The sequence below is a fragment of the Heteronotia binoei genome, chromosome 10 (assembly GCF_032191835.1).
Source record: "Heteronotia binoei isolate CCM8104 ecotype False Entrance Well chromosome 10, APGP_CSIRO_Hbin_v1, whole genome shotgun sequence".
Lineage (NCBI taxonomy): Eukaryota > Metazoa > Chordata > Lepidosauria > Squamata > Gekkonidae > Heteronotia > Heteronotia binoei.
This window is the reverse complement of record NC_083232.1, coordinates 95,633,258-95,646,089: the sequence shown is the minus strand read 5'-3', so window position 1 is coordinate 95,646,089 and position 12,832 is coordinate 95,633,258. Positions and strand designations below refer to the sequence as shown.

At 48.2% G+C, this 12,832-nt stretch overlaps 1 protein-coding gene across 1 annotated transcript in view; it reads left to right on the top strand.

Moving 5' to 3' along the window:
• Positions 1-1,857: 1,857 nt before the first annotated feature.
• Positions 1,858-12,832, top strand: part of LOC132578360 (Golgi-associated plant pathogenesis-related protein 1-like) — a 41,244-nt gene continuing 30,269 nt past the window's right edge. Inside the window, exon 1 of the mRNA XM_060248304.1 lies at positions 1,858-2,008. Coding sequence (XP_060104287.1) covers positions 1,996-2,008 — 13 coding nt within the window. The 5' untranslated portion in view covers positions 1,858-1,995. The remainder of the gene's footprint in view (positions 2,009-12,832) is intronic.

The following is a 12,832-nucleotide window of genomic DNA, read 5'->3' as shown; positions in this document are numbered from 1 at the left end:
AACCCTGGCAGAGCCAGTGAGCATAGTTCAATCCCAGTCTGCCTCAACACATATTGACCCCGTGTATGATTGCAGTGTGGGACTTCTGAACCAGCCACCATGGGTCGAACACTCTCTGGAGCAGGGGTGTCAAACTCATTTGTTATGAGGGCCAGATCTGACATAAATGAGACCTTGTTGGGCCGGGCCATGTAGGATTGGGCCAAGCCATGCTGGGCCAGGCCATGTGTGTACCTAGTTAAGATTAGGTAGCAGAGATATAAATTCTATAAAGAACACAAACACAAATATATATACTTTAAAAAACTTAAAACATGCTTAAAACGTTAACACTCATTGGCCTTAAAGGTGGTTTTTTTTGGATTTCTGCCATGGGATCCAGGGAACTGGGCAAAGGAAGACAGCACTCTGTCTTAAGACCCTCCAAGTGCTGTGGCCAGAAATCCTATTCTCTCGTCCCTCTTTTGTCTTTGGGTCGGTGGCAGACGTGAGGTAGAAGGCCTCTTCTGCTGGATGGATGATCATGCCATTGGGGAAAATATTGGTTGAATTTTGATTTTATTGCCTGAGTACCTCCGTTCTTGGGTCTCAGAATGAATCTGCCGCAAGTTTGGCACCTTAAAGACCAACACAGCTTAATTCTGGTTATGAGCTTTTGTGTGCAGGCGCACTTCTTCAGGTATCTGATGAAGTGTGCCTGCCTGCACACAAAAGCTTACACCCAGAATTCAACTGTGCTACAAGCATAGACAGCTTCAAGAGGGGATTGGATAAGCATATGGAGCAGAGGTCCATCAGTGGCTATTAGCCACAGCATATTGTTGGAACTCTGTCTGGGGCAGTGATGCTTGCTCTTTATTCTTGGTGTTTGGGTGGGGGACACAGTGGAAGGACTTCTACCCACTGGTGGACCTCCTGATGGCACTTTGCTTTTTTGGCCACTGTGTGACACAGAGTGTTGGACTGGATGGGCCATTGGCCTGATCCAACATGGCTTATCTTATGTTCTTATGTTCTTAAGCTCCGGCTCTTTCCTGCCTTTCCCAGGGGACCAGGATGAGGAGGAGCCTCAGCCAATAGAAGGCTTGGCTCAGTAGCTCTGCTGTGCGGTTGTGATAGCCTGGCAAAGCAAGCTCTTCCTTCCTCCCCAAGGGAGGTGCACCAGCCAAAGTAGAAAATAGAGGTTTTGCTCTATAGCTCCTGTGTGATTGAGGAAGCCTTGCAAAGCAAGCTGTTACACAGAAGGAAGTAAGAGAGAGAGAGAGAAGGAAGCAGATGCTTGGGGTCCTGATAGAAGCCCTCTGGGGGCCTGATTCGGCCCCTGGGCCAGACGTTTGACATCCCTGATCTAGAGTACTTTCCTATCTCCACGGGCAAAAATGTGTCTCCCCGGTCTCCGTTCATACATCCAGCTGCAAATAATCAGATGTTGAGAAAGCAAGTGCTGGACGGTGGACACATTCCTGTGTGTACTTTGAATTGCCCATTGAGGCCACAGTGGTTTTCGCAGAACGCAGTTCGAGATTGCTGCGCAGAAGAAACTGCACAGGTCCTGAGAATCCTTTGCATCATGCAAAACATCGTGGCAGCTGTTCTTCTTCTTCTTCAAGTTTCCGTGACATTTTCAAGCACTATCACTTTTACCAGCTTTGCTCGATCCAGCGCGTAGAAATTTTCTATTGCTTAACTAAGCTGGTATGTGGAATCCGCACAGTGTTTTCCTTGGGTTGCTGCGTTATACCGGCAGATCAATATCCCCTGACCACAAAGAGGGAGCTCGTTAAGAGCAACGGGGGGGGGGGGGGAGTTCCTTATTCCTTATAAGGCATCGCCGGGCTACTTGAGTACTGCTGGGTGGCTGCGTTCTTATTGTTCAGTCTATTGCATGCAGGCAACGGACTCCTAGCGCTACCAGGAAATTACAGGCAGTTCACAGCGAAACAAGAACGGCGGTTCGAAAAGCGGATTCTCCGGCTAGCCATCAAGGACGTGGCCATGGGAAAGTCAGGTTCGTAAAATACTTACATGAAGCTTCTTCGCAATCTCTATAAGCAGATCTCTGCTAAGACCATTTTCCTGTGCTTTTGTGCTCGCTATAAATCTTATCGGTGATCAGCACGGAAGGAGTTTCTTGGAAGCGGTGAAACCCACATAGAGTGTAATTTGTAGCTGTGTTTGATATGCCGTTATTATTTGAACTTAAAGGCAGAACGTCGTGCAAAAAACTTGACTGGCAGGATGCTTGCAAAATAATTGACTCGAGAATCATGGCGCTTTAAAACCATCCTTTGTGGGTGGATGTTTTACTCTAGCGCATGTATTACCAAGAGCTAAACATTCATTTTGGAGGAGTATGTGATTAATGGAATGCGGGAAGCAAGCAGCTATTAGTACCAGACTATTTGGCAAGAATGCAAATAGCTTCTTTGGAATGAGTTATTTTTTGGGGGGGGGGTCGTGTGATTTTCCTTTGATTATATTGGCTGCGTTGCTGGACTAGGTGTTCAACAACTGTCTCTCTCTCTCTCTCGCATGACATAGTTCCCATGTGGGATGGGCAGACAATAGGACGTGGGGAGAGTGTCAGCGTTCCAGGAGCCATTTGGAAAGAAGGGGTATAATCCTTCGTTTTCTGTAGTAGTTCTAGATCTGGTTACCCTACTCCACAAGGCAAAAGGAAAAGCTTCTGACTCCAGCTCCTGGTCCCAAGTTCAAATCCCGTGTAGTTGTCACCTGTAATTTTTGGCAGGTCTTCTGCAGTGTTTAAAAGTGGACATCAGGCAGGAAAATGACAGCTGCAGCTTTTCCAAACATAAGGGGTACAGTGATGGAGGAAACCGTATCAATTATAGTGGGCTGGTTTATGAAGAAGAAGATATTGGATTTATATCCTGCCCTTCACTCCGAATTTCAGAGTCTCAGAGTGGCTCACAATCTCCTTTACCTTCCTCCCCAACAACAGATACCCTGCGAGGTAGGTGGGGCTGAGAGGGCTCTCGCAGAGGCTGCCCTTTCAAGGACAACTCCTACAAGAGCTATGGCTGACCCAAGATCATTCCAGCAGCTGCAGGTGGAGGAGTGGGGAATCAAACCCGGTTCTCCCAGATAAGAGTCTGCACACTTAACCACTACATCAAACTGGCTCTCTGTTTTTTGACCGTATTAATTACCATATTAATAAGAACTTTGTCACCTCTGATGGACCCCATCCACTTCTCTCCCTCAGAGGCTAGATCTTCCCTCCGTTTTCTTTCCCTTCACTGAGTAGCCCTCGTAATATGTTTTGCTGTCCCACCCTGTGTCAGCCCAGGAACCTGAGGGAAAGGATGGCCATCTGACAGCAATAAGGATCCTGTGAATTTAGAGGGAGGTTATTTCTGAGTTTCCTGAACTGTGCAGAAGGCTGGACTAGATGACCCTGGCGGTCCCTTCCAACTCTATGATAGGATCACCCTTTAACTAAAATCCTATTCAAAAATAACAAACGGTTTAATAACATAAATTAAAAAATAACAAAAGTTTCCATTTAACCTCAAAAGGAAGGGTCAGGTGAAATCACAAGCACAGCCTTTTGATCTTATATATCAGGCCAGGGAGAGGTTTTTAATTTATTCACAGTTACTTAGATCTTTTTAGGAGCCCCATGGCACAGAGTGGTAAAGCTGCAGTACTGCAGTCAGAGCCCTCTGCTCACGACCTGAGTTCGATCCCAGCAGAAGCTGGTTCAGGTAGCCGGCTTGAGGTCGATTCAGCCTTCCATCCTTCCGAGGTCGGTCAAATGAGTCCCCAGCTTGCAGGGGAGAAAGTGTAGATGACTGGGGAAGGCAATGGCAAACCACCCCGTAAAAAGTCTGCCGTGAAAACGTGAAAGCAACGTCATCCCAGAGTCGAAAATGACTGGTGCTGGCACAGGGGACCTTTTTACTTAGATCTTTATAATGAGAGATCTTGACCTTTTTACTTAGATCTTTATAATGAGAGATTTTTGTTCCAGTGTTTTCCCAAACACTCTTGTACACTTTGAGTAAGCACTGACTGTTTTAGTGCCCAGAAGGCTGGTACCCTCTTCCCTGTACCCAACCCCCCTTCTCTTGGAAAACCAATACTTTCCATAAGTTCTTCACTGACTTTTAAGGTCTCTGCAGGTAGTTTCTAATCACACCAAACCAGGGAATTTTGTACTCCTCAGAGAGAACTCTCCATGTTTGACTGGGTAGGGCATCTTCTTCTTTGGAAGATCTATTCAAGGGATGGCCAAACTTGCTTAACGTAAGAGCCACATAGAATAAACATCAAATGTTGAGAGCTGCAAGTCATGAACAAATATTGCACACATGTTTTTATTAAAATACTTTGCACAGAAAGATAAAATACATATGTATGCACTTTACAACATGACTGTTCTAGATACTTTTTAAAAAACAAAAGCGAAGAATAACACTCCCCATAAAATCAGCATAGAGAAAGGCTAGGGAATTATTTTTTGGCACCAATGGGAGAAGGAAACAAAACATGTACCGTATAAATCACTGACCACCATTTGCATCTCTCCTTGCCTTGACACCAAAGTTAGTAAATACAGCTCATGCAAGAGCTATGAAACTAAAGGGGAACCCTGGGCTGCCTTCTTTAATTCTGTGACGGAACTGGCCCGATTCTGCCTTCAGACCCGGTCCCGTCAACTCCCTTTTGAGTTGCCATCTCCTGGAGGGAGCTTATCCTCTTCCCACCACTAGGGCACGCTGCCACCACCTGTTCAATGTAGGGGTTCCTGACCGAGAGGAACAGGACTCCCAATCCCCCTTGCCAGTTCTGTGGCCTCAAGGTCCTCTGCCAACCCAGCACCTGATTAACAGAGACCACAGTCCTTCTTTGGGAGACCCCTGGAGGATTGGCACCCTTGCCAACAGTGTGCCTTCCCTGGACTCCCCTCTAACAGTAGTGTGGTCTAAGGCGGTTGGGGAACCTTGGTGGTACAGAGGGACTACCTTTTAAACAAATAAAACATTTATTTAAAACATGCAACTATTTACAGGCATTTCTAAATACAGGGTGAACAGAAGTAATAAATGAAATAAACGCTCCTTCTTTCCCTAATATATAACTGGCCCTGACCATTCCTTCCAGAACCGACTCACCAGTCACCAAAACCAACTGACTGTCAGCTTCCCCTGACAACTTAACGTTTCCCTCCAAAAACCTCCAATATCAAACCCAGTTTCCGCCCAGGAACTGGTTTTCCCTCCTGCAGCCTTCTGGGAGACCAGCGTGAAAGACTTATTTATTTATTTATGTGTTCGATTTATATCCCGCCCTACCCCACCAAAGCGGGCTCAGGGCAGCTTACAATACAGAATGCTAACAGTAAATCGGTTTAAAATACATTAATGATTATACAATAAAATACATAAAAATACATAAAACTCACATCAATATACTACTATGCTATGCTACCTCTTCCTTAAGTCAATTTCAAGTATTCCAGTGTTCAAAATTCTGATGTTCATAAGTTTAAATATTCAGGCATCCCGATCTCAATCAGATGTATGTATGCCAACCGGAAGAGGGCTGTTTTACAGGCCCTGCGGAACTGTTCAAGGTCTTGCAGGGCCCTCACCTCCTCCAGGAGCTGGTTCCACCAACAGGGGGCTGCAATCGGAAAGGCCCTGTCTCTGGTCGCTTTCAGACGGGCCTCCTTTGGACCAGGTATTATAAGGAGGTTCTGAGACCCCGATCTCAGCACTCTCTGGTAGGGTTGCCAAGTCCAATTCAAGAAATATCTGGGGACTTTGGGGGTGGAGCCAGGAGACTTTGGGGGTGGAGCCAGGAGACATTAGGGGTGGAGCCAAGATCAAGGCTGTGACAAGCATAATTGAACTCCAAAGGGAGTTCTGGCCATCACATTGAAAGGGACCTTTTCAATTCCTTCCTTCCATAGGAAATCATGAAGGATAGGGGCACCTTCTTTTGGGGCTCACAGAATTGGACCCCCTGGTCCAATCTTTTTGAAACTTGGGGGGTATTTTGGGGAGAGGCACTAGATGCTATACTGAAAATTTGGTGCATCTACTCCAAAAAACAGCCCCCCCAGAGCCCCAGATACCCGCGGATCAATTCTCCATGATTTTCTATGGGAATAAATCTCCATAGGGAATAACAGAGTTCCCAGAAGACATTTCCCTCCCCTCCTCCCGCTTTCTGACGACCCTGAAGGGGGGGGGGGGAGGGCCTCCAAACCGGGGAATCCCCTGCCACCACCTGGGGATTGGCAACCCTAGGGGTGGGGTGGGGGTAGTCTGCCCCCACTATTGCCAGTCCTTCTTTCTATCTTGTGGGGGAGGGAATTATGTGGTCCATTAAATCATGCAATTGGATTACCCTGCAGAAACAGCTGCAATACAGAACAGCTTAAAAACCTTGTTTTGTCATTCAGAGGTATAATGTCTCTGAACATGGGGGTTCCCTTTAGTTACTATGTCTGACAGCTGCTCAAAGATCTCTCTCCCTGTCTATAAAAATCTTTGCTGCCTAGATGAAAGACTTTAACTTGAGCTCTTAAGAACAAGAAGATCATTAAATGGCGCCCAACAGAAATTATTGAAAGAATAAATTTCCCTTAAAACAATGTTGTGTTATGTTTTATTAGTTACACTCTCTTAGCTAGAAATTTAAACTTAAATTTAAACTACAGTTTCTATACCATCTTTGTCAGCCCAGTAACATGAAAGACTGTTACAGGAATTGTTATTACCCATTCCTAGGAGATCATCAGCTTGATGCAAACAGTAATTTAATGCCTAGCACTGCACCAGGAGGACAGTAAGAACCTGACACATACCCCACCTTCTTGTTAGTGTATGTATTAAAAAGGCAGGGCCAATTAATCAGAATAAAAGAAAGACTTTTCTGCGTGGGAGATGATTGTTTCATTGGAAGGTACGGAGAAGCACCTTTTCAGATAGTGAATAACTTTCTTGTGAACCTCACTGCCATTGGATATAGGGACAGTTGTTAGCCTAGAAAGCATTAAAAGGACATTAGACAAATTCATGGGAAAAGAGTCAGTGGCTATCAGTTATGAAGACTGAAGTGGGCCTCCGTCTTCAGAGCATACCTCGGATGTCAGTTGCTGGTGGGCCATAGCAGCAGCGGAAGGAAGGCTTTTCTGGGCCATCATTGTGCAGAATAGGATTATGGTCCGCAGCGCTGGTGTTGCTGCTGCTGCGGCGGCGGGCGGCAGCTGCGCCTTGCCCTGGACCGGAGGAGCTGTTGCTGCTGCTGCGGCGGCGGGCGGGCGCGGGCGGCTGCGCCTTGCCCTAGGCCGGAGGAGCTGGTGTTCCTGCTGCTGCTGCGGCAGGCGGGCGCGGGCGGGCAGCAGCTGCGCCTTGCCCTGGGCCGGAGGAGCTGTTGCTGCTGTGGCGGTGGCCGGCGGGCGGGCGGCGGCTGCGCCTTGCCCTGGGCCGGAGGAGCTGGTGTTCCTGCTGCTGCTGTGGCGGGCGGGCGCGGGCGGGCGGCAGCTGCGCCTTGCCCTGGGCCGGAGGAGCTGGTGTTGCTGCTGCTGCGGCAGCAGCGGCGGGCGGGCGCCGGCGGCAGCTGCGCCTTGCCCTGGGCCGGAGGAGCTGTTGCTGCTGTGGCGGCGGCCGGCGGGCGGGCGGCGGCTGCGCCTTGCCCTGGGCCGGAGGAGCTGGTGTTGTTGCTGCTGCAGTGGCGGCGGGCGGCAGCTGCGCCTTGCCCTGGGCCGACAGCGCTGGTGCTGGTGTTGCTGCTGCTGCGGCGGTGGGCGGCAGCTGCGCCTGGGCCTGGGCGCCATTTCCCCTCTCCCGCTATCGGATTTTTTGAGAGCGGGGGAGGAAGCGGCAAATTCGGGGGTCCCCCGCCAGGGCGGGGGAGTTGGGAAGCCTACTCTCTGGGGAACATGTGGGGAGAGACGGTCCCTAGGCAGGTAGGCAGGTCCTAGGCCATAAAGACTTCCTCTTTCTCTAGGAGGCCTCCTCAGAAGTGCTGCTTCCAGACAGGAGGGGAGGGGGAAGGAGGCATAGACTAGGCCAAAGCCTTGCCTAGAGTTTTATAGACTCCTCTAGCCAACTCCCAGACAAGCACAGGCCTAAAATGTTGTTTCTCCACAAATTCCACCACTCTTTCCAGTGGGACGGCCTAATGGGGGGAGATAGCTGAGAAAAGGTGCGAAGCGTTATCATCACAGACAAACCAAGGGACACCACAACCTCATTGCCACTTCTGCAGCTGCCCAGAACATGGCAGGAGACTGGTTAATCCACTTACTTCTAAAGCCCAGCTCAGGAGGGGGATGTAGCAGTTCCCCTATGCTCAGCAAGCCCGCAGACTGGCAAGAGCCAATTTAGTGTAGTGGTTAGGAGGAGCACTAATCTAGAAGGACTGGGTTTGATTCCCCACTCTTCCACATGAGGCTGCTGGTATGACCTTGGGTCAGTCAGAAGTTCTCTCAGCTGTTCCCTCAAGAGCAGCTCTTCAAAGAGCACTCTCAGCCCCACCTGCCTCATGGGGTGTCTGTTGTGGGGAGGGGAAGGAGAAGGAGATTGTAAGCTGCTCTGAGTGAAAGGTGGGGTATATATGCAATCTCCTCCTCTTCTCCCTCTTCTGACAATGGCTCTCGGCTAGCCGCAGCCCCTGGCTCCCAGGTCTCCACTGGCGGAGTGGGCAAGGGAGGGAGGAAGCCTGCTCTGTCAGTTCCACAGCTTGCTTGGCTAGTCCACAGGGTCTGCCATTGGCCATCCCAGTGCACACTGCAGAGGGGTGAGAGCAATTGTCACCCTCCCCCCCAGTCTCGCCAATGTTGTTGCTCGCCAAGCCAAGGGCTGCCTCCGGCACCGGTCCTCTCAGACTCCTTCCCTCACTCACCACTCTGGATCTTGTTGGCCTTCTTGGCTGTAGCTGCGTTCAGGTCACTCCGTCCATTCAGCAGGGAAGGGCGGGTCCCGAGTGCATGTCCAGCTGGACTCGGTGGCGCTGCCGGTGGCTTCCCTCCCCTGTGCGCTCACTTTTGTCCCTTGGCTCTGGTGCTCTCTTTCCTAGCTCTAGGTCTTTGGGTGACCTCTATGGTGGAGAAGAGCTGCCTGTTTCCCCTTCCTTCCCCGTTTCATGCATGGTGGAAATAGTTGCTGAGGGTCAGCACTCAGAGGCTGACTGAGGTCTTGATGCTGCACATGGCCACGAGAATAAGCCTGCATTAAGTTCCTCCTTGACCACTGCGGGCTGCACAGTGTGTGTGAAAGAGCCTCATGTGGGTCTTGAGCTGCTCTTTGGCCACCCTTGATCTACCCCCTTTCCATTGGCCTCAATGGGAGTCTTTTCTATTACCCAAACTTCTTTGCTGAGCTCTCCCCCAGGTCTCCATCTGTCTGTGTTCAAACTTCTCTAAGCTAATGCTGATTCCGGACTGTGTTCAGTCAAAACTGAAATCTGACTCTGTGGTCACTAAACACTTTTTCTGCCAGGGCTGTTCCCTGATGGTCTCAGTACACAACTCTTCTCAGTTAAGGCAGGAATCTGACTGAATCCCCTCGGCATCCAGCTCTTTCAAGACTCTTTGTTTGCTCAACTGATACTGACCAATCAGGTTGCCTGGAGCAGCCTGTCACTCAAAGCTCTCTGGCTCTGTGAAGCATTAACCCTTCACAGTCCTGTACTTGCATGTACAGCACTTCTAAGCCTCTTAAAAATGGAGTCCATCACAACACCTGTATAACATAGTGGGTTCAAAGCACAGAAGAGATGAGGTAGCTGTGATCGTAGCTCTTTTATAAAGTACAGCATGGCAATGGCTGAACTCTAAGACCGGAGAACTGGGCCAGCTACATACACATCAAGGTTCCCGTGCAAGGATTGTTCATTGGATTGTTCAAACCAGACCATGATTGGACCAGGGCAGCAGGGATTTCGATCCTACTGCCCATTAGGGTTGCCAAGTCCAATTCAAGAAATATCTGGGGACTTTGGGGGTGGAGCCAGGAGACATTGGGGGTGGAGCCAGAAACAAGGGTGTGACAAGCATAATTGAACTCCAAGGGAGTTCTGGTCATCACATTTAAAGGGACAGCACACCTTTTTAAATGTCTTTTTTCCGTAGGAAATAATGAAGGATAGGGGCACCTTCTTTTGGGGCTCATAGAACTGGACCCCCTGGTCCAATCGTTTTGAAACTTGGGGGGTATTTTGGGGAGAGGCACTACCGTCCTCCACTGTGAAGACTGCCCATTTATACTCACTCTCTGATTCCTATTACTCAGCCAGTTTTTGATCCACAAGAGGACCTTCCTTTTACTCCATGACTCTCAAGCTTTCTAAGGAGCCTTTGATGAGGAACTTTATCAAAAGCTTTCTGGAAGTCAAGGTAAACAACATCTATTGGGTCCCCTTTGTCCACCCCCTCAAAGAACTGTAACAGGTTAGTGAGGCAAGATCTTCCCTTACAGAACCGATGCTGAGTCTTCCTCAATAACCCGTGTTCATCAATGTGCCTGCTCATTCTGTCCTTGATAATGGTTTCTAACAACTTTCCCGGTATTAAAGTCAGACTGATTGGCCTGTAATTTCCTGGAAATCCTCTGGAACCCTTTTTAAAGATGGGGGTGACATTTGCTACCGTCCAGTTTTCAGGAACGAAGGCAGATTTCAATGAAAGATTACATATTTTTGTCAGAAGATCAACAAGTTCAACTTTGAGTTCTTTCAGAACTCTTGGATGTATGCCATCTGGACCTGGTGACTTATTAGTTTTTAATTTGTCTATCAGTTGTAGGACCTCCTCTCTTGTCACCTCAATCTGACTCAGGTCTTTTAACACCCCTTCCAAAATTAGTGGTTCTGGAGCAGGCAAACACTTCTCGTCTTCCACAGTGAAGACAAAAAATGCATTCAACTTCTCAGCCATTTCCCTACCCCTGATGTAGCCCATCTTTGTATTCAGGTACTCATGATGTTATACATGGTTTACTAGCCTTCCCCTTTAAATCCGCACAACCTTGTGCAGTAGGTGGGGCTGATAGACACAGCACCATCCTTAGGAGATCTAACTCAGACTCTCACGCAGGTCTATGCAACTGGGCTGCATAGGGAAATGGCTTTAGGATTGCGCTGATAGTGACTGATTGAAATCAGCCTGTGAGCTTTGCAGGAATCTGACCTTCAGTCTTCCCAGTCCAGAATTCTGATTGCAACAAATCTTAAGAACATAAGAACATAAGAGAAGCCATGTTAGATCAGGCCAATGGCCCATCCAGTCCAACATTCTGTGTCACACAGCGGCCAAATATATATATATATATATACATACACACACACACTGTGGCTAATAGCCACTGATGGACCTCTGCTCCATATTTTTATCTAACCCCTTCTTGAAGGTGGCTATGCTTGTGGACGCCACCACCTCCTGTGGCAGTGAATTCCACATGTTAATCACCCTTTGGGTGAAGAAGTACTTCCTTTTATCCATTTTAACCTGTCTGCTCAGCAATTTCATCGAATGCCCACGAGTTCTTGTATTGTGAGAAAGGGAGAAAAGTACTTCTTTCTCTACTTTCTCCATCCCATGCATTATCTTGTAAACTTCTATCATGTCACCCCTCAGTCGACGTTTCTCCAAGCTAAAGAGCCCTAAGCGTTTCAACCTTTCTTCATAGGGAAGGTGTTCCAGCCCTTTAATCATTTTAGTTGCCCTTTTCTGAACTTTCTCCAATGCTATAATATCCTTTTTGAGGTGCGGCGACCAGAACTGCACACAGTACTCCAAATGAGACCGCACCATCGATTTATACAGAGGCATTATGATACTGGCTGATTTGTTTTCAATTCCCTTCCTAATAATTCCTAGCATGGCGTTGGCCTTTTTTATTGCAAACGCACACTGTCTTGACATTTTCAGTGAATTATCTACCATGACCCCAAGATCTCTCTCTTGGTCTGTCTCTGCCAGTTCACACCCCATCAACTTGTATTTGTAGCTGGGATTCTTGGCCCCAATGTGCATTACTTTGCACTTGGCCACATTGAACCGCATCTGCCACGTTGACGCCCACTCACCCAGCCTCAACAGATCCCTTTGGAGTTCCTCACAATCCTCTCTGGTTCTCACCACCCTGAACAATTTAGTGTCATCCGCAAATTTGGCCACTTCACTGCTCACTCCCAACTCTAAATCATTTATGAACAAGTTAAAGAGGATGGGACCCAGTACCGAGCCCTGCGGCACCCCACTGCTTACCGTCCTCCACTGCGAAGACTGCCCATTTATACTCACTCTCTGCTTCCTATTACTCAGCCAGTTTTTGATCCACAAGAGGACCTGTCCTTTTACTCCATGACTCTCAAGCTTTCTAAGGAGCCTTTGATGAGGAACTTTATCAAAAGCTTTCTGGAAGTCAAGGTAAACAACATCTATCGGGTCTCCTTTGTCCACATGTTTGTTCACCCCCTCAAAGAAATGTAACAGGTTAGTGAGGCAAGATCTTCCCTTGCAGAACCCATGCTGAGTCTTCCTCAATAACCCGTGTTCATCAATGTGCCTACTCATTCTGTCCTTGATAATGGTTTCTACCAACTTTCCCGGTATTGAAGTCAGACTGACTGGCCTGTAATTTCCCGGATCTCCTCTGGAACCCTTTTTAAAGATGGGGGTGACATTTGCTACCTTCCAGTCCTCAGGAACGGAGGCAGATTTCAATGAAAGATTACAGATTTTTGTTAGAAGATCCACAAGTTCAACTTTGAGTTCTTTCAGAACTCTCGGATGTATGCCATCCGGACCCGGTGACTTATTAGTTTTTAATTTGTCTATTAGTTGTAGGACCTC